This window comes from Dromaius novaehollandiae, chromosome 10 (assembly GCF_036370855.1).
Source record: "Dromaius novaehollandiae isolate bDroNov1 chromosome 10, bDroNov1.hap1, whole genome shotgun sequence".
NCBI classification, from domain to species: domain Eukaryota; kingdom Metazoa; phylum Chordata; class Aves; order Casuariiformes; family Dromaiidae; genus Dromaius; species Dromaius novaehollandiae.
Window position 1 is genome coordinate 23,985,947 of NC_088107.1, and position 20,567 is coordinate 24,006,513.

Genomic DNA, 20,567 nt, shown 5'->3' on the forward strand with positions numbered 1-20,567 from the left:
AACCTCTGTTGTTAATGAGAATTGATATTGGCATCCTGCCTGGGTCATGCACTGCTGGGGAAGAGGTTTCCCAGGTGTTTTGCACTTGCAGAGCTCTTTAAAGACTGAGAGATTATTCTCCAAGAATTGACTAAGGCCTGCATTCTACAAAGATTTGTGTCCCTGCTTAACTCTGTTCTCGGAGTAATTTCAAACTCTAAAGAACCCCTCAGGCTGCAGAAAATCACATGCATAACTCTCCACAGGCTCAGGACCTGAAGATGGAGACTCAAGGAAATTAGACTAATATATCACTGATTAAACTTTCCTCTTTTTCTTGTTCTTGACCGAGCTGTAAAATTCTTCTTAATATTTATATGTTGAAATGATTTGATCATTTCTCCAGTGAGTACTTCTTTGTCTGCCAAGCCTTTGTGAAAAGCCCCAGTTTGTGATGTGTCAGTTAGTTACATAAGTCGCATGATTCTGTTCCCTGACTGGCTTTGAAACTGGCTTTCGGTGACCATTGAGGCTTAAAATTAGATTTTCACAAGTATTTGCACTTATAAAACACAACCACTCAAATGTTCAATGAAAGTAAATACAGCACAGGTTGTGAATATTGTCATATCAAAGTTCATTGATGCCTTCGAAAATATCGGGGGGCAATTATTTTCTGTTATTTGTTATGCTATAATAAATATCATGGATGTTTTCCATACAGCTGCTTACCATCCATACCAAAGTCACTGATGAGAGCTGAGAGCATACTTTGAAGCCAGAGAAAGTTATTTTTCCAGTTTCTTCAGGAATTTCTCACTCCAGTAGTCTGAAACGTATGTTTTTTGATGCAAGGATCCTAGTTAACACTGGATTAAGAATGCCTTGCATTTCCTCTGGTGCAGTTGCTAAAAACCAAAGAAAAGCTAAGATCACACAAAACCAGTATCTAAATATTAACCCAACAGTATTTTGTTGATAGTATTATTATGGTACAAGAGTGTCTGTCCAAGAGATTATAGTAGTAGAGGTGGTAAAAGCTTTGCCATGTAGACAAGCCACAAAAATAGCTGTTCCTAAGCTTTTTCACTGGACACCCTATTTCTCAGCTCATGATCACACTTCTGCAGTTGAAATCCTGTTGGGTTTGCCCCCCACTTGCCTAGGTCATGACTAATACTCTGGGATCTGCTGCCTCAGAGGATTGACTGGTCTGATGTTAGGTAGGTGAACTGTGAATTAGAAGATCTGGGATCTATGCCAAGCTCTGCCACAGACTCCCTGTGTGACTTTGTCACGTCTTTGCTCTGTGCTTCAGCTCCTCATCTCTTCTACAGGGAAAATAGTACTAACTAAAGGTGGAGCTCAGTCTCTGAATGCTTCTTAGCTGCCTACTCCCTCATGGCAGGTGCCATGCAAAATCTTATGAATAAATGAAAAGGATTAAAGTGTGTATATGTAAAACAGTATGTACTCAGCATAACGTTTACACTGTATCCATATTACAGTCCCAGATTTGTTCACCTTGCTCATGTGAGTAACCCCGAAGAACAGCACATATGAGGTGAGCAAGCAGATTTGATCATAAGGCTACAGCAGTTCTTATTTAAGGCTGCTGATGCAGACACAGGTGATTTAAAGATACAAGTTCCTGTGGCTTAGGATTAATATATAGTGCTGAAATGTGTGTGCTTTGGGGGAAAGTTTTATCTCAAAACACACTGAAGGCTGCCCAGCCCTTTAAATAGGCAGAATCTCATTACCCAGGTACTGAGCAGCTGACAGCAATGGCTGACAAGTGATAACACAGGTTCTCCTGTGCTCTGTCCTCTCTGGTCATCTGAATAACCCACACACATAAGTGTTTATGAGGAATCAGGGTTCAAATACCACTGTGCTCTCTGACTAGAAACCTTTTCCCATCATTTCCAACACTACAATGAACACATCTGCATCTGAATCAGTCTTAACTTCTTTTATAGTCAGCAGAGAGGAAATGGCATTTCTGGAGTGTGATTCATCTTCTCCTACAGTGGCTATCTAAAATGGCTTAGGTGGATCATACCCTGGAAATGCTATCTAGCTCAGACATGGGTGTTTGCAGGGTAGGAGCTTGAAGTTGAGCAGGACTTAGATATTTAAATTTCTTTTAATTTTGAAGAGCAGGCCCAGACTCAGAGTATTGTGTGTTTAGACTAAGCAAAAACATCAGCAACCCACCAGCCCTGACTGAAGGCAAATGCCTTCAGCTTAATTAAGGTGAACGGAAACCTCGTTTGAATATGGAAATGCCATATCTCATTCAACTCTAGAAGGAAAACAAGCCCTGGTAGAAGGGGCAGTATGAAATGATAAATGAGATATCAGAAGACCTGCCACTGACCTTGTAAGTGACCTTGGTCACATCAGTTTATCCTGAAACAACTGTACCTTGCAGGATGCAAGTTTTCTGGGAAGAGGCAGGTCTTTTAGGCAGGTGTCACAAATACCACAAAAAGATACGTGGCTGGCTGGGAGACATTAAGCAGGACTGATTTTGAGGGAGAGAGTTGGGGGAGTGGTGGGAGATGCAATGTATTTGTGTCCCCATCACCATGGGTCCCCCGAGTTACCAGATTCTTTTTACTTTTGAGAGAACCACCACATCCACAACTATTGGCTATTTTCAGCAAAATAAAAACCTGTTCAGATAACATTTTCCCCACTCCAACACCTTTTAAAATAATTTTCAACTACCTCTTTAATTACATAAGGTAGGACCTGCTTCCTTCCTGCACCTCTAAACTTGGGAAACTCGTCCTGCCCTGAGTGCAATCCAGTAGCTATCTGCCATCAGGCCACACTGCAAAGCACACAACTGACAGAAAACCGGTGCCAGAATGTCATCAGTGCAGAGTCTGCCAGGATCTGTCCCTCTCACAGCTGTCAGCTCCTGTAGGGCACTGCAAACTGAGTGCAGGAGCTTCGGCTCCAGGCACAAGCACTGCTGCCACTTGAGGAAAAGAGGGCTCTCTGGCTCTAGTCTCCAGCGATAGGTAAGGGCCAGGACACTGTGCTTCAGGCAGCACAGGGCATCACAAACACTCCAAAATTACACAGTGCTTGCACCCATTCATGTATATTCACAAAATATAAGCTCTGTATGTTCTGTTTGTTCTACACACCTGTATATGATGGGAGTAAGAGCAGGAGGAAAGAACATCATAGGGTTAATTTAATTTAAATGTTGTTTAACTATTATGAGATTTATCAGATACATTTTTCTCTGTGTATCATTTGACCTCCAGCAGTTCAGTGCAGTTAAAGGTTACATTCTCTCTCTTAAAAGAGGTGCCACTTACTTAGGGAGATCTCTAATAGGTTTATGGGAGAGGAGATGCAATCAGGGGTAGGCTTGAACTGTGCAGGGAGGGAAAACCTCCACTGGGAAAAATAGGGAATTGTCTATTTCAAATATTTTAGACTAATTATTGTTTGTCAATATGGTAGTAAGACAACTGAGTCAGTTCACTGTTCCCATATAACAGGCTCTCATTCATACAATTAATTTCCCTTTCCATATAGGGTCTAGCTTTCCTGCAATACACCCATGTGTACAGGTTTAGCTCCAGATAGGCCTGGTGAGGACAAAGCAGGGGAGAAGGGGATGTTGTTCTACTTTAAATGTGCCACCAGACTTCAAATGGTATGGCTTTAGCAAGAGAGAAACGCAACTACTGTAGAGCAGTTTGTCAAGAGCTGCAAATCAAGTTTGTAATGTATTCGCATAGCCAGATTCTCAGAAAAGTTAATCTAAATGAATTTCTACAGCAGATTTGTTAAGTGCACTAAACTTCTGTGTGGCTGCTCTTACCCAGAATTGAAGCTGTTGAGATCGAGCTGACCTTTACATGACAGTTAATGCAGTTTACTATGGGTTAACCGAAATGTGAGAGAAAGTCAGGCTTGATCAGGAAAAGAGCATATATACTAGGAGTTAAGAATTATTTTGAAATCACTGATCCAGATAATTTCCCTGTATACACAGACTCTAAGGCTGTGACAGTGGCAAGAGCTGGTGGAGACCCTCCAGCCAACGTCGTCCCGCTGCAGAAGGGTTCCCGGGGGCACAGAAGCAGCTGTGGCAAACTGCCAGCGTAATGAGTACGTCCAGGGCTTCTTTGCCTGCAGTTGCCAGTCGCTGTATTGCCCCTCTGGGGATGCTGGCAGCAAGGTAAATTATGAGCAGCCCAGGTAACCCGTAAGCAGAGGAGGGCAGAGCCCACCTTCATAGCTGCACTGTGCTGTGAGCTTCTTGCTGCAACCAGTGAGCTGAGCGGGGTGTTTGGTACCCAGTCGGATGAATAATAAGAAGAGATCGGACCTGAGAGAAGTAACCATGTGGCAGGGGGCAGCCACTTTGACAGCAGGCCAGGGCATAAGCCAGCCTAATAAAGTGAGATTATTTCAAATACATGTAAATTCAGAAAGCAATTCAGTGACCTGAATTCTTAAACTGCAGCTGGTGGACTTAGGCAGAATAAAAAGAGAACTGAACATAAAGTCGCAGCTAATTTCCCCTGTGTCTGTGCAGAATTTTAACAACAGAAAGCTAATTTTGATATTTTGATAGAAGAATTATTGTTGAGTGCTGGCTCTTTTTATGAAATCACATGGCCCTTTCTCTGTGTTTCTTTGTGTGCTATCTGCAGTTGAGGATGTCTGACTAATTCTTTATTAAGGGAGCAACATCTATTAGTTTAGTTTCCACAATTTCACAAACCCCAATCCACTTCAAAGCTCTGACAGCTTTGCTAGAAGCATCTTTTCAGCTCTAAATCTCTTCTCTTTTCCTGTGTTTAGTCCACTGTTGCAGTGAGAAAAATTGTGTGTGTGTGTGTGTGGGGGGGGGGGGGCGGACTAGAATCCACAGCACTAGTTAATGTTATTTATTTTTGTCTGGCCATGGAAAAAAAAAGCATATTGTGCTAGGAGCTGTACAAAGGGAATAAAAAAGTGAGTTGTGCTGTTGAGACCTTATAGTCTAAGTACGTTAACTGTGCTCCTGTTGCTCCGTTAGCTGGAACTTACAGGGCTCCCTCAGTCCTGTTCAGAGGTACATCCACCCCAGCTAGCTGCTTGGGAACCATCCAGTCCTCCCCTCCTCAGGTTGTCAAATGCCCTACAGAAACTCCTGTGAGTAGAGACTTGTCCCTTGACACAAAAAAGGCAGCTTCTCTCTCTTCTGTAGCAGGGTAAGGGGCCTTGAACTACAACACCTCGGACTAACCAAGCACGGGTGCTGGAATATGAGGCAGCTGCTGATGGCTCCCATGCTGGCTACATAGCACCTAAGCAAGCACTGAGACTTGTGTCTCCTGGGGAGGATGTAGAGTAGGAGTTTGGGGAGGCAGGGACATGGGATGATAGAGACAGGGAACATGTGTCCTAAGCAGTTCAGAAGAAAAGAGAATGGGGCTGTAGGTCTCTCCGAGGAAAGAAAGGGGGTTAAGAGTGAAGAAGTCAGGAGACATAGGACTGGGAATGGGGACTTGTATCAGCCATGGAAGGGGCTCCTAGGAGAGAGGACAGGCGTCTTTACTCTTTAAAAAATAATTTGGCCTCTGAGTCTAAATTTCGCTTGGGGTCCTGCTCTGGCTGAGGCTGTCCCTATGTACAGAGGTCAGAGGTCTGCTGAGATTAAGGAATGGCCTCCACGAGCTCAGGTTAGTGTGACTGTGATTGTGGATATAAGGGATCTGAGCTTGGTTTCTGCTGCTGCATTAATGCTTTTAAAATGTCCACAGGTGTATTAAACAGGTTACATGCTCAAAGGCAGGATCTACTTAGAGACATGTAACTGCCTGCTCCACAGGAAGCACTAAAGCAGCATAAGGCAGGGAAAGGCAAAAAGCAGTGATTTTCCCCCATAAAAGCAGATGAGACCTCTAGAGACAGATGTGTGGAAGCATTTACCTAGCAGCCCTTCACCTCAGAGGACCTGGGTCCAGATCTGAGCAGGATTTTGTAACGTGGCAGAAAGATTTGGAAAGATGTGATCTACCCAGGGCCAACACTTGGAACAGGAGGAATAGTCTCTTCAGCAAAGGCAGCAGAGAATTCCTTGCCTTGGGAATCATCCCTTAGCAAGGACACCGCACTAAGTCGCAGAGCCTAGCTTTAAATATATCCCCCACTGTAGCAACACATACACACACACATGCACACACACACACACACACACGCACACGCTAGTCAAAACACTTGTTCTTGTAGCTCTCCCCTGAGCTCTGGCAAGAGCAGGAGTTGCTGAAATGGTATTAATTCCTTGTTCACTATAAACCAGTGTCTTTGGGGAGCTGAATTTGGTGATGTCAGTGTAGTGGAGAAGCTGAGTGACTTAAAAGCCTCCCCTAAGCCGTGCAGAATGAGTAGCTTTCCTGAGGAGGTGGCCTGCTGCTCCAGACACATCCCTTTGCCACACATCCAAACACAGCACAGCTTTCCAGGGTTTCAGTTCTGGGGCTGGCAACAGCCCTTTAAATTCTTGGAGATTGGCTTGATGTCCAAAGGCTTCCAAACTCTGATTAATCAATACTTATGGCAACACCCCATCCCCAGGGTCTGCTGACATGAAGATCATCCAGGAGTCAATTCCTGATTTATTTGGCAAGTGCCCAGGAGCATGAATCCTGGCTCTCCTGTGCTATGTCGTGTACAAATACAGAACAGGAAGACAGTTCCCGAATCCAGAGCTCAAATAGAGCTGAATGGAAATTGTCTGATGAAACAAAGGTATATTAGAATTGTTGATTTCCAAATGCCTCAGGTTTCACCAGTTTCCCACAAGAGCTGTTCCCAGCAGCAGAACTTGAAAACCCCAAGTCTCAGGTTGGCCTGGGATCCTAGATTGTCTTGTAGACCAGATAGACAGACTTCTCCAGTGCCAGGATGCCAAGGTCAACATCCTTTACATTTTGACATTTCCAAAACAAAACATTTTGCTGGATTTCCAGTTCATGGCACATGTCAACAAAATGTAATGAATTAAAATTACTGCTTTTCTTAGAATTGCAATAAATTTGCATAGTATTTTGGGGTTTAGGGGCCATGCTTGGGTGGACTGTTTATTCTAGTATCTTAGACTCTGCTCAGCATTTTAGTTTCTCTGCAATAAACAACATAGAAGGAGAAACTCCGGATAACATAAAGCATCTGTGCTTCCATAATTAAATTGAAGGGGAAACAAGATTGCCCCTTCCCCTCCCCTAATGAAGCCTCTCACTGGCTTAGCAAGACTGCAGGACTCTGTTGCAGCTCCCTGACTGTAGCTGTGAGCTTCAGAACGTCGTTTCAATTAGGGTTACACAGAGCCAAACTAATCAGCCGTTCAGTCCTCTGATTGCTGTATTTAGTGATCTCCTTTTGAGGCAGGTGCAGTGACAATAAATCCAGGGCAGGAAAAATGAATTTGAAACTAAAGCAATTTCATAAATAAGATGAGGAGGAGAAATAATCTCAGAACCACCAGCCCACGCAAACTCACTCCTCCTGTCTCATTCCACTGTTGGCTTATGTTTCGTGCAGGACTTTAGTCAAACCTACCAGGAAAATGTGCCAGCAGCACACTGCTGCGTGCCTCATGTAAACTGGTGCTGGCTGGAAGGAGGTTTTGCCCCAGAAGCAACTAATAAGACTGATATCGGTGTGTAGAAGCATCACACAAATGATGCAATTAATTAGAGTGATGGAAACACTTTTTCAGTCTGCTAGCCGATTGCAATTTTGAAAAATGGTTTTGAAAAATTCCTTTCCCCTTCACAAATAAAAAGGAACATTTTCAGTAATTCTGTAAAACGTTTTGGAGGCACAAAAAAAAAAAAAAAGAGAGAGATTTTTTTCATAAAACAGAAAAGAAATAAAAAATTAATCAAATAAAACAGTTGATAAATAACAGTTTTGTTTGACTTGTACCAAGAAAAACATTAAGATGTAGTGTAATTTCAAAGGAAAACTGGAATCTTCTGTTTAAAAATTAAAAAACAAAGCATTCCAAGGTTTTTGCTGGAATTATTTTGTCAGTGTGACATGAATTTAAGGAGCTTTGATCAAATCATTTTTCAGTAAATAGTACACGTTTGGAAGATGTTAGCAGGGTCTCTGTTTAGTGCACTCCCAAGGAAACCGGAGTCTGCCGTTCAGCTCTTTCTGTGTTGTCAAGAGCTCTGGTTATGAAAACATCAGGCCTCTCAATTCATCCGTGCAGCTCTGATTAACATCGCTCTGGGTTCTCGTTCAGATTGAGGGCGGCCGTGGAAATTACAGGCTATTCAAGCACAAACAAGCAAATCAGAAGCCAGAGGCAGGTGACATGGAATTGAAGAGTGAGATGAGGTGTCAGTGTGATGACGGAAACACCGAGCAGTTGCTGGTATTGAGCTTTTTGGAAAGCTGCATTAGCAACATCTGCTATTCCTCATTCTTGTACCCCCAGCCATTCCTTCTCAGCCTGGTTTTTCTAGTGTGTTATCAAGAAAGCAAATGCGGCAGGGCAGCTTTTCTGCCTGACTGCTTTGAACTCAGCATGCTGTCTCCCATCCACATCCTGACTTTGCAGTGGTGCAGGATAGCTGCAGATTGCCCATGCTGGGATTTGTACCTTCAGCTCCCAAAAGAGGATGATTACAAACCTGCAGTCTGAATCCCTCTTTACCTCAAGTGTGCTGGCCAGATCCTTTCTTACCCATCAATTTTATGTAGATAGGTTGTTCTTTTTCTCCTGACTTGGTGCAATTAGTATTTCTGTTGCTGTTAAGCAGCTCTTTGGGATCCAATTTGTTTGTGAGTGCGTGTGTGATTCTGGAAGATACTGCCTGGAAAGCATTGCATATGTACAGTCAGACTCTCTGATGCCCCATTCACTCCCTTTCATTGTATATTCACTGCAAAAATGCTCTAGCTTTAAAGGTGACATTCATAGTCCCCCTGGTGTAACTGGCTACGTGAACTGCAGGGAGAATCGGGCTCTGTCTGCCCTGGGGATATCCAGTGCTGACTAGTCCAGTCTGGTATACAATAAAACCAACATTGTACAAATGTCCTGCACCAGTGCTTGCAGTGAAGCCGGGCTCTCCAACCCCTGTGATAACGTTAGCAGCACTGAATGCAGTAAGGCGGCAGCTCAGGACGCTGTTTTCTGCCTTTAGCCTTCCCCGGCTGGTGTTTCTTTCAAAGATAACTGCCTGTCCATGTGCCTTCCTGCTCTTTTGGAGGGAGTGATTAGCAGTGCGGAAAACACAAAAGCATTAAGCGTCCCAAAGCGCTACCCACAACAGACATGTCCCCAGGGCACCAGTTGCAGATGCAGAATCAGACTTCTGCCAGTATTCCAGCGGTTTGGTTTTACGGTGCAGTTCAGCCTGCCGGAAAGGCCGACCAGGGAGCTGTAGATTTCAAGCTTTACGTGGTATGAGCATTTGCACAGCACTGTGCAAGGAACCTAGGCCAATAATTATCGTATCACACTCTTTGTTGTTTTAACTACGTATCTTCCTTTATAGGACATCCACTCTTGATTTTAAAATGTGAAGGAAAACTGCTTTGTTTGTTCTTCCAATGCTTAGCTACTATTACTATTAGTCTGCTCCTTATTTTTCATCTGGGCTTGTCAAAATCAGATCTCATGACTCTTTCTGAAACCATAAAGAATGGTTCGTATCAGCTTCCTCTTATGTAAAATCAGTATCAAGTCACCTCTTCTATGAGAAAAAGCTGAATACATTGTACTTCCTTATTTGTTGATGCTTTCCAAGTCTGATTCTTGTGGATGTTTTCCGTGCTTTTTCAAGTTTGCAGCCAGCCACTGGAACTGGGACGTTGTACTGCATGCTAGTGGTCCTCCTAGCATTATATGTGGTAGTGACTAGTATCTTCCTTCTTCTACTTGATAATTTCCTCCTTATTTGTGCAATAAGTGTTCCACCTTTTGTTGGAGGTAGCTTTGGAACTCAGCTAGTTACATTCAAGACCCTGCCAAGCCTTTTTCAGAGTTACCGCTTTTCAGGACACCAGCTACCCTCTTCTGAGTGTGGTTTAAGTTCTTTGCTACCAGCTGTTTGATTTTACAGTTGGCTACAGTAAGAGTCATGTCCTTAAACTCTAACTCTTCATCTGTTACAGATATAAAAGATACACCATGCTGTAAAAAACACACCAGTCTGGATGTCTGATCTGATACAGACTGGCTGGTGCTTCTTCTAGAGGTGACCCTTCTACACGCACCCCCTGAGCTTCAGCCACAAAATGAGCTGTGTACAGACACACAACCGGGGAGCCCAGCATGCAGACGCACACACGCACCTACACACACACACACACACACACACACACACACACACACACATGCATGCACAGAGCTTACTAGGCTGAACCCTTCAACTCCTACCAGCCTCAAGAAACAAAAGCTAAAGGGAAGCCCATATGCAGGTGCTGTCATCCATTCAAACCAGCATATGTTGTCAGGGTGCAGGGTCCAGGGCAAGCACAGGACATCTAATGCACCCTGTTTTTGTAAGAAAATCATTCAATCCAGTGTAGAGGCACCAGCTTCTCATAAATCAATGCCATTATAGTTACCCATTTTCATAATGTTACAGGAATGCAGATATGAAGGCTGTTGAGCAGAATGCCTGTCTACATCAGAAATCCTCTCCTTGGAGAAGGCACTGTGCTCTAGTGAAAGGGCATCACTGGCAACACTCCTCCCCCTGCGCTGCATGGTTCGGTCCTTCATTCCAGGAGAGTGTCCCTTCAGTGCTAGGTGCACTCTAAGGCCAGACAAACTCATTACGCCATATTATCCAGCCTATTGAAAAGATAAAGTGCTGAGCTAATATTTTGCTGCAGACTAGAGTGTCCAGCTGGAACATGAGGTTCACTGGCCTGCAGTTTCCTTAAAGCTGAGGCTAGAAGTTCACAGCCACGTAAGATGGCAACCGCAGCATATCTGAGGGCTCTTGCTTGGGCCAGCTGAGCTTTTCTGGCATGTGATGTCCTTCTGTCCCTTGTTCACAGAGAAATTTCCCTTCAGCTAGAAACAAATGCTTGGCTTTCTTCCTCCTAGGGAGTTGCGAGCCTTAGGATGAAGTCCTAGCCCCACTGAAGTCAATGGCAAAACTTCCAGTGACCTCACTAGAGCCAGGATTTCACCCATAATGGTTTGCAGTGTGCCGTGAGATTCTCAGATAGCAAGTTTTAGACATGACCTTAACATTTCAGTACTCTTAGATATTGAAGGACTGTCCTTAGTAAGGAAAAAGACATGCATTTAAATGGCTCAGGAGGGGAAAATGTTTCTTTTGAACCCTGGGATGGTTTGAGATCAGAGCTAAGCATCCAAATCCCAAGGACCTCTCTATTCTCCTATTCCATTTCCTAAAGAGTAAGGCCTGCTAGCCTTAGCCTAGCTGCAAGTGGGCCAGTTCCCACAGGGAACAGTGTGATCTGTCCCTGGCTGAGGTGTGTCTCTCCATGCTTTCTCCACAGGTCCTCTCCTGTTCCTGGACTGTATCACTTGCAAAGACCCTCTAGGATGGGGAAAGGGGGCTCTCATTCATAATCTTTCACATTCCTCCAACACCTGTCCTAGCTGGAGTTTGGCCTAGCACCGAGTGTAAAATAGAGCACTGTCTGGGGGATACTCTATTTTTCCACAAACTTGAGCTTGGCAGCTGAGCCCCCTTTCTGCTGGGAACACTCCCTGCATATGAGTTGCTCTCTTGGTGCTCAGTCACTGGAGGCTTTTCCTCTGCAAAGCAGGAACTGAAGAGCCAGTTCACTAGCTTAGCAAGGGTTCACTGAGCAATGAGGAATAACGTGATCAGAGCAGGAATCTGGGATTCAATTTGTCATGAAACCTGAGATAAGTCACTTTGCTGAGCTGTGCCTGGCTTTGCCCAATAGAATAGGATGACAGGGTGATTATTTTCAAGCATAACAAGATCTTGAGTGCAACAGAAGTGCAGGGCATTAGCTAAGGACATATTAATGAAAGGCCAAATTAACATGTATAAATCAAACAGACCTACATTTGAGCTGAGGATTTCTTCCATAGGCAATCTGAAGCTGAGTATGTAGTATATAATTCCAGAGAACAGTGGGCTACATCTTTGGGAAAATATCAGGCATCTTCAAGAAAAACTTGCAGTATTTGGTCCCAGTTTCAGCGATATTTTGTAGAATATGTTTGACTGCAAAAGCTCTCTGTTACACTGTATAAGGGCCAGGACTTGAATCTGGGACAAAGTAGGAACAAACACCAAACTTCACCTGCAAGACAAGTTTGACCTGCGTGAAATACTAGATGAGATGGCTCCAAGCCTGCTTGGATGAAATAGTTAACAATTTACCAGACTGGTATGAGATTTCAAAGTGAACAAGTTCATTGAGACAGACAAAGCAACTAGAGAGTTGCTGAAGAGTCAGGCAGGCTTCACTGGAACTATATTTTTAAGGTTTTTATTTGCAAACATAAAAATTACAGTCTTCTATTCTCTTTTTAGATTGTAAAGCACAAAATGACAACCTTCCAGATTTATATTTTCTACTACCAATCTCCTGAACTCCTCAGTATTAATCCTACTGTCTAAGACTGAGTTCTGTAAGGCGTGGTTTTGTGGGATCTTTAAGTCTATTGATCATATCACAAAAGCAGGAGATGGGTTGTGTGCCATCTTGTTGCTGGAGTGGATAGACTGTGACAACAGAGTTTTCTTACAAACGTAGAACGTAGACAGTGCCAACAATTCGAGGAAAGTCTGGCATGAATCTTTGAGGATGCCTTCCTTGCGTTTACATATCAGAATCACCTTTCTCTTTCCACTTTCTCTACAGGTAAGAAAAATTCCATTCTGCTGCATAAAGTCCAACATGACCTCAATTCAGGTGTTTTCAACTACCAGGAGAATGAGATCATCCAGCAGATTGTGCAGCACGACAGAGAGATGGCACACTGTGCTCACAACGTCCAGGCTGCTGCGGCCGCTGCTGCTGCGGCCGCATCCACACCCACCCCCGTCATCTGGACTCCACTGATCCAGGCGCCCCTGCAAGCTGCAGCAGCCACCACGTCTGTCGCTATAGCTCTGACCCACCACCCACGTCTCCCAACAGCCATCTTCCGTCCTCCAGTGTCTGTCTTGGGTTCCTTGGGACAGCAGTCCAGCCAGACTCCAAGACAGCTGAAAAGGCTTCAGTCTCTAATCCCATCAACCGGGCCTTCTGCTGTAGGCTCTCCCTCCAGTACTCCGTCCCAGCTGCATACACCAGGAGCAGAAACCCCTTCGTCCTCTTCTTTCCACATCCAGCAGCTCGCAGGATTCTCAGCCTCTGCCGGCCTAGGCCAGTTCCACCAGGCCTCGGTGGGATCCCCTCCAGCTGGCTCCAGCCAGCCAGCTTTGAGTGGCACGTCCTCAGTGGGACTGAACCAGTTCCAACAAGCATCTTCTGGATCACCGTTAGGGACAGGTCAACCCATGCAGCAGCAGCAACAGCAGCAGCAGCCGCCCCTTTCCAGCAGTGGATTTGGGCACTTCCAGCAAGCCACAGCTAGCTCCCCATCGACATCATTCACCCAGCTTTCATCAAATTCACCCCCCAGTCTTCTCAACCAATTTCAGCCCACCACAAGACCGCTGCAGGGGGGACAGTTACAGCAACTCTCGGGCAGTGGAACTTTGGGGGGAATTAATCACTTCCAACCCCCTCCTTCTTCCAGTTCTCCATCCTCCAGCCTAAGCCAGCTGGCACAGGCCTCTGGTGGTCCATCCTCAGGCCTGTGCCAAACACATCCAAGTGCATTAGGATCTTTAACTGGAACGATAGCCCAGCTCCACCAAGAAAGGTCACCTTTTGCCTCCATGTCACCACTACAACAGTCTGGTGTTGCCTCTCCATGTTATACCCCTTCTGGCCTTAGTCCTCCTAGTCAGAGCCCAGTGGCAACAAGAACTTTTCAATGTGGCCCTGCCAGGGCCTCAGGCTCTCACGGATCTCTACTCCTGTCTCAGACCGCCAGCCCACCTCCTCAGATCCTGCAGTCCAAGAGCACGCCACCCCTGCCACCAGGACGTCTGAGCCAGGACATCAAGCTGATCTCTGCTTCCCAGCCATCTTTGCCCCAAGAGCTGGCTCAGACGCTGAGCCAAAGTTCTCCTCATTCCTCTAGGGAATCCATTTCCAGCTTCTCTCCTTTCCCTGGCGGAGGGGCTGGACTTCTTGGGAAGCCTTGTAGCTCAATTCCTGGGCGTGTGACTTTGCCGCGTCAGATGTCCTCAGGTTCTCTACCACATCCGCTGGTGTTTGGGGCCAGTGCTGCAGGCGCTACTTCTCTGACTGCTGGTGGGCGGAAAGAATCTATAGTGCTCACAGGGGATCTGGAACCTGTCAGATCCAAACTGCCCTCCAATTTGTGAGGACTCCTTCTGAAAGCTGGGTATGTCAGCCGTGCAATTCAGTTCCTGATTAGACTTTCATGAATCATTTTTTCTTCTTCTTTTTTTCTCTTTTTTCCCCATTTCTTTTCTTTAGGTTTAACTGTGATTAGAAATAAACAAAAAACACAAAAACAACAAAAAAAGAAGATAACCAGGTATTCTTAGAGCTATAGATTTTTGGTCACTTGATTTTATAGAATATTTTAATACATGGAGCAAAAGGATATTGGAAAATTTAATCCAACGAGGTAACGCACAGACAAGGCGTGTGCCTGAGCTGGAACATATGAATGATCAGCCATAGAAACCACCAAAAATGGTTTTCCTGTTGAGACAAAGATCCAAGGTTGACGTGGGCCATAAAAGGGAACATCAGGTCAGGCCCGTAGCTGGTGTATTTGGAACAGCTCTGGTTGGCCTCGGCTTCGCACCACTTTGCACCAGCTGTGAACTTGGCCCACAGCACCTAGATTTGGGGGCACTTGGATGGCTCACTGCGCACATCAGAAAGTTTCACTTCTCCCAGGTTTTCTCCTGTGATCAGCAGGTTGCAGAGGAAGCAAGAAGAGGGGTGAGTTCCACTAATGCAGTCCCCTCTAGGGATTGCAGAAGGGCTGAGTTTTTGTTTGTCTCTTTCTCGGACTCCATCTGAAGAAGATAAAGGTGACCAGGAGATGGACGGGCCTGACTTCAGATGCTTGTCTCTTTCTCGTTCCGCTGATGCTCTAGTGGGAACAAGAAATAATACTTATAAGTCATAGGGAGGGCAGTGAATATCCCCACTGTATTTCCATAAGCATCATGGATGTGGGTTGTGGGAGGAGACGTCCCATCTCCATGCCAGCACGCCAGGCTGCTGGCCCCAGCAGAAGGGCCCAAGCCTCAGCCTCTCTGTGGTTTGGAAGGCGTGCGTGCTGCATTCCCGGCTGGGGCGTGCAATGCTGGGCGGGGATGAAGAAAGAGACAGCACTTTAACCTTCTCTCAGTCTTAATGTCTCAGTGTCCATGGGCTGACTGCTTTGAAAAGAACTGGGGACAGCAAGATCAAAAAGCGGGGTGCAGTCACCCCAGCCCTCTTCCTCCTTAGCCCAGGGGAGTTTGAGCTTTGAGGCACTGAGGGTAATATTGGTGCCCAGCCAAAAATCCTTCAGATTTGCAACTATGTTTATACCACTAAAAAAGATTAAACCCAGAAAATTGGCCAGCCATGGTCCATGCTTCTCCTCTGATGGGAGAATTGAAATTGTTTGCTTGATTTCACCAGCAATAACAGCATACATAGGCTCTGGTCTCACTCTGCAGCTGCAGCATCACTGGACACATCTGGGGCCTGGCAGGGTCCTTGAGCTGGATTTTTGGGGCTCCCCTGATTTAAGGCATTTAAAGTGGGAAGAAGACAGTAAGGGGCCATTGGGTGCACGCAGCACCAAGAAGCTACAGCCTTTACCTCTAGAGCAAATGTCTCTTTTTATTTCAATTCTTCCTTTCTGTTTTGTTTCTCCTTAGCCCAACAGGTATCTCTGGCCACCTCACTATAAAAAGTCAGGTGCTCAACTTTTCTAGCACTTGCTAGAAACACATGTCCTGCCCTCCTCTGTTTCCAGCTATCGCAAAGTCCCCCCCAGCCCACAGAGGGAAAGCAGGACTTCCTGCAGCAGTGCCAAAACGACCTAATAATCACAATAACAACACAGATCCTTCTGGTCGCCCTTACCTCCACCACCCGCCCCGCCCCGCCCCTCTCTCCCAAAACATTGCCTGACAGCTGATTTTTATACCAAATTGTTTGCAAAACTCTGACATGTGCCTGTATCTTGAATGTTGCTGCAAGCATTAGTGGGCATTCCTGATCCCTGTGCTTTGGTGGCTCCGAATCCAGATGTAGTCAGCTTTGGTCTTCCTTCCTTAAAGGGTTAGGGGAAATCTAGAACTGTTTTTTCTACTAGCTACATAAAACTATATGTGTGTGAGTGTGTGTGGCGGGAGGTGTGTACACGTGTGTGTGTGTGTGTGTGTGTGTATAGGTACATATATATGTACATGCACATACTTTTATACATATGGTATACAGTTATACACATATGTAAACTATTTATGCACCTGTGGAAGCGCACGCGCGCACACACACACACACACACACACACACACACACACACACACACACACATTCATATTTATATATATATATCTCCCCTAGTTTTAAAATACATGTCAGTTTTGACCCTCCTGTAGGACTGATTGGCAGGTGATAATTATAGTGTACAGATCCTGCTTTTCTGAAATACATACAGGTTCATCTTGAAACAGAATCTAATTGACGGAGGTGTAGTAGATTCACAGACCTCTCGTATTCTCCAAGACAGCAGGCAGTTCCTAGAAGGAAGACTCAGAATAGCTTCTCAAGTTTAATATTTGCTTTAACAGTCTTGTTTTCCCACATGCTGGACAGTCCCCTGGCACGAGCATGTCAGGAGCTGGGAGCTAAACTGTTTGGGTCTGGGGAATGCAATCTAACCAGGTGGGAAAAGTCTTCAGCTCAGCAAGGCCAGGCCCTCATGGATGAATCTCCTGTGACTGCTGCATTACTACTTGAATCTCAACAAGCCCTGTGGACACTCAGACAAACGGAGGTGCACAGAAGCACCTTGAGGGCTGTCTCTGGTAGACGTGCGTCCCATCCACCAGTCTGGTGAACATCCTTCATTCGGTTGGGTTCCTTTGCTTTGATTTTCATGGGGATATTGTTTGATTTTCCAGTTCTTAGCGGTGCAGTAGCCAATATTGAGTTACTCCGACTGGACCCCAGTCAACACTAGGCTTGTCTCAGTAGGTGGAACTATAATAATTATTATTGTTATTTTTTGTTTTATTTTGGGGGGAAGGGAGGGAAGAGTTCTAGGGGTGGGGTTTGCAATATAAAACATAATAAAAACCTTAGTAAATAAAAACATAAAAAACCCATCCCTCTGACTTGCTGTCTGTTTTGGGTGTTGAACTTCAGGCAGTATGAGACTTAAAGAAGAAAAAACTTGCATGACTTTTCAGCCCTGTCTCTCCCACTGGAGACAGAAGATGTAGATTTTTTTGTCTCACTTTCTGCCTGTGTTTTCCTGATGACTCCACAGCTTTAGCAGTGTGTTTACCTGCTCCCACATTCCCACCTCACGTACTCTTGTAGGAAAGAAAATTAAGCCATTAACAGTAAAAGTTTTAAACCTTTGTCTACAGTGGAATGTTTAACATTACAAAAGGAGAAATCTTGTTTTTTTGTGAGTGTGTATCTGGGAAGCCTTCCGTTACTGGCAGATCTGGACCCTCTGACTGACTCTGCGATCCTTAGAGATAAGCTCAAGGACCGTTATGGCAGGAAACACACATTAACAACTTGGAATCGGGGCTATCATTGAAAGCAAAAAGAAAAAAAGGCAGAAAAGAAATAGCCATTTCCAGGTTGCAAATTAAGCTGGATGACAGTGCCGAGATCAGGACTTGATGTATTTTAGGAAGATAAAACTAGCCTCAATTCTTACCTTTCATTTCACTCCTGTGAGATCCTCTTTGAGTTTCTGTCCAAACCCACCCTAGGAAATATGCACAAAATGGATGATTTGGGTCAGTAGCTCGCATTGGAGCTGTATGGCCTCATGCCCTCTCTTCACAGTCAAGAAAGTGTAGAGCGGAGCAGCCCAACTGCTGGAGTCCCGCCTGCGGCAGCGAGATGTAGTGAGCCGCTGTGCTCCCTGCTTCCTCTCCTCTAACCCGCTGAAGCCAGGAGCCTTGCTAGATCTCTGCAGTGCTGATGCGCTCACCTTCATTTTTCCTTCTCAGAAATCTCACTTTCTTGGTACCTTTTCATCCAATCACTGCTTTTAGCCTTCTAACTTTACATCTCGCCCAACCCCTGAAAGACTTAATTTGGTAACACATCAACAGGGTGTCTTTCCTGCTGGGATGAGAACTAGGGCCAGGATCTTCTTTACCAGGAGTCCCAATGCCAGAGATGACAAAAATTGCTGGTACAATTTATTGAGGAAAGATTGGATTCAGAGAGCTGCAAGACAGGAAAGGAGCCCGAGGGCTAGTGTGTGAGACCAGGATTTTGCAGAGAGGGCTGTGCAGAGACGTGAGCACACATGCCTGTCCCACTGATGCTGCACAGCACAGACACTGACTTCCAAGCAGGACCTCCTCTTTCGCTCTCCCCTTCCCCCTCCACGTGCTTCTGATGCCACAGGAAAATAGGAAACCCTGTCAGTCTCCCTCCGTCCGTCCTCTGCCCTAGTCTGGTTCTCTATAAGCAGAGCTGGTGAGGAAAGAGTAAACCAAACATTTTCATCAGAGACTGCAGTTCCCTTGAAACCAGATGGGCTTGCCCTGGTAGGTCAGTTGCCCTGGAGCTTCACTGAGGGAAGAAATTCAAGCAGTAAGATGTTTGTTTTGCCTTTCCAAATGAAAGTCTGTGCCAGGCTTTTTTTATTTTGAATGCTATTATTATAGAGGAAGCTGGAATTGTGAGTCAGTCCTGCCCAGTCAAAAAATTATTTAAATTACATTTCAAGAAGATTTCAGGGGGGTTATGTTGGAGTAGAGTGAAATCCAAGTTTTGAAATCTTAAAGAGCCCTGTGAAACCTGCCTTCTGTTCTCCACCAGCCTCTAGCAGGGAGCCCAGATGCAGCCCTACTGCTACAAGTTGCAGAAGGATGGGCAGGACTGCATCAGGAGGAGCTCACGACACCCAGCCTTTGCGGAGAGCAGGGCAGATCACAGCTCACAGCAGCACACTAGCCTCCTGGTCCTCATGACAAGCGTGTGAACGGTTGATGGGGCATAGCTAATGGAGTCTAAGCTTTTCTGCATCCAGAGCCAAATCCACGCTGGTATCAGCGCTGACGCAAGCAGCACTATCCAGCCAACATGTCCAAGGACAAGTTCCCTTGTACCTAAACGGAACAAGGACTAACCTGAGGGCCAGCATTTCAACCCAGCTAGTAGCCACGTCTGTGCTCCAGGTCAGTGTGGATCAGGATGGCACAAACAGCTTTTCCATGACCAAAGAAAAGCCCTGTCTCCAACCTCCAGAGGACCCAAGGAAGCCCCGCCAGCTGTAGGACTGCACACATGGAAGGGCTTGACTGGCTTAGCATGTGCATTGATGCCGCCTTACCTTACTGAAAGGACTCAGGACCACACACTTCCATGATATTCACACACTGGCTGCCAGAAACAAACTATTCAGATACCAGAGCCAAGTCACCCTCCTGTCAACAGGGTCGTTTCTCCAGCTCCTGTTCACTACTACCTCCCCTGCAGTGCCTTGTGAAGAGACAGCCCGTTGCGGCAGGAGAAGGCAAAGATCGCCAGCTCTTGTGGTCCCCCTCCCCATAGCAGTTTGGCCAGGGATGTTCATGGGAATTTCAGCTTTGTCCCTGGAAACTGTCCCTGACTATATGCCTGCCCTGTCTCCCATCTCTCCTAGAAAAGAGCAAGCGCTGGTTACGGGACAGAGGCAGGGGCTCCCAAACCAGTACTTCTTAGAGCCAATGAGAGATTTTGAGGTGGTGGAGAGAACAGAATTTCTGTCTGTTTTTGTTCCCCCCCCCCCCCCCCCCGCAATGCTTTTCTGCAAGCACTGAGACTGGCTGATCCCCTGCACCAGGCAACCTTGGACAGAGAGGAAAGGGATGCTGAAGCTGCAGTGAGAAGCAGGCTGAGGCTCAGCACTCTGAAATGGGGTTTTTCTTCCTCTTCACAAACTCACTGAGCTGTTTGAACCAACAAGATGATAAGGTTCATTGAGCACAAAATGCTTTGGCGCTATGTGGACACCGGCCTGGCAAGACCCTCAGCAGACCTCTTCGCGCAGCATTGTCCTCCAGCCACAGTCACCGCAGGAGGACCCCTGAGGCAGCCGTGAGCTATGATGTGTCTCCAGGCTGCCTGGCACTGGGGAGGAGCTCTGCATGCCCTGGCAAGCAGACAGCTGAGTCCTTCCTTTTTTTAAATCTCCTCTGCAAATCCAGTGATCTGGCAGCACTGGGCACAGGATGGTGAGCTTGGAGGAGGCAACAGGGAGTCTGCAAGGTTCTTCAGTGAATGCCAAGGAGAAGAAAAGGGGA

At 45.8% G+C, this 20,567-nt stretch overlaps 1 protein-coding gene across 2 annotated transcripts in view; it reads left to right on the plus strand.

Moving 5' to 3' along the window:
- The window catches only part of HCN4 (hyperpolarization activated cyclic nucleotide gated potassium channel 4), a 151,165-nt gene extending 133,850 nt beyond the window's left edge, over positions 1-17,315 (plus strand). For both annotated transcript variants that reach the window (XM_064517631.1, XM_026115969.2), the window contains exon 8: positions 12,850-17,315. In XM_064517631.1, the coding sequence (XP_064373701.1) occupies positions 12,850-14,429 (1,580 nt within the window). In that variant the 3' untranslated portion in view covers positions 14,430-17,315. The remainder of the gene's footprint in view (positions 1-12,849) is intronic.
- Positions 17,316-20,567: the final 3,252 nt, after the last annotated feature.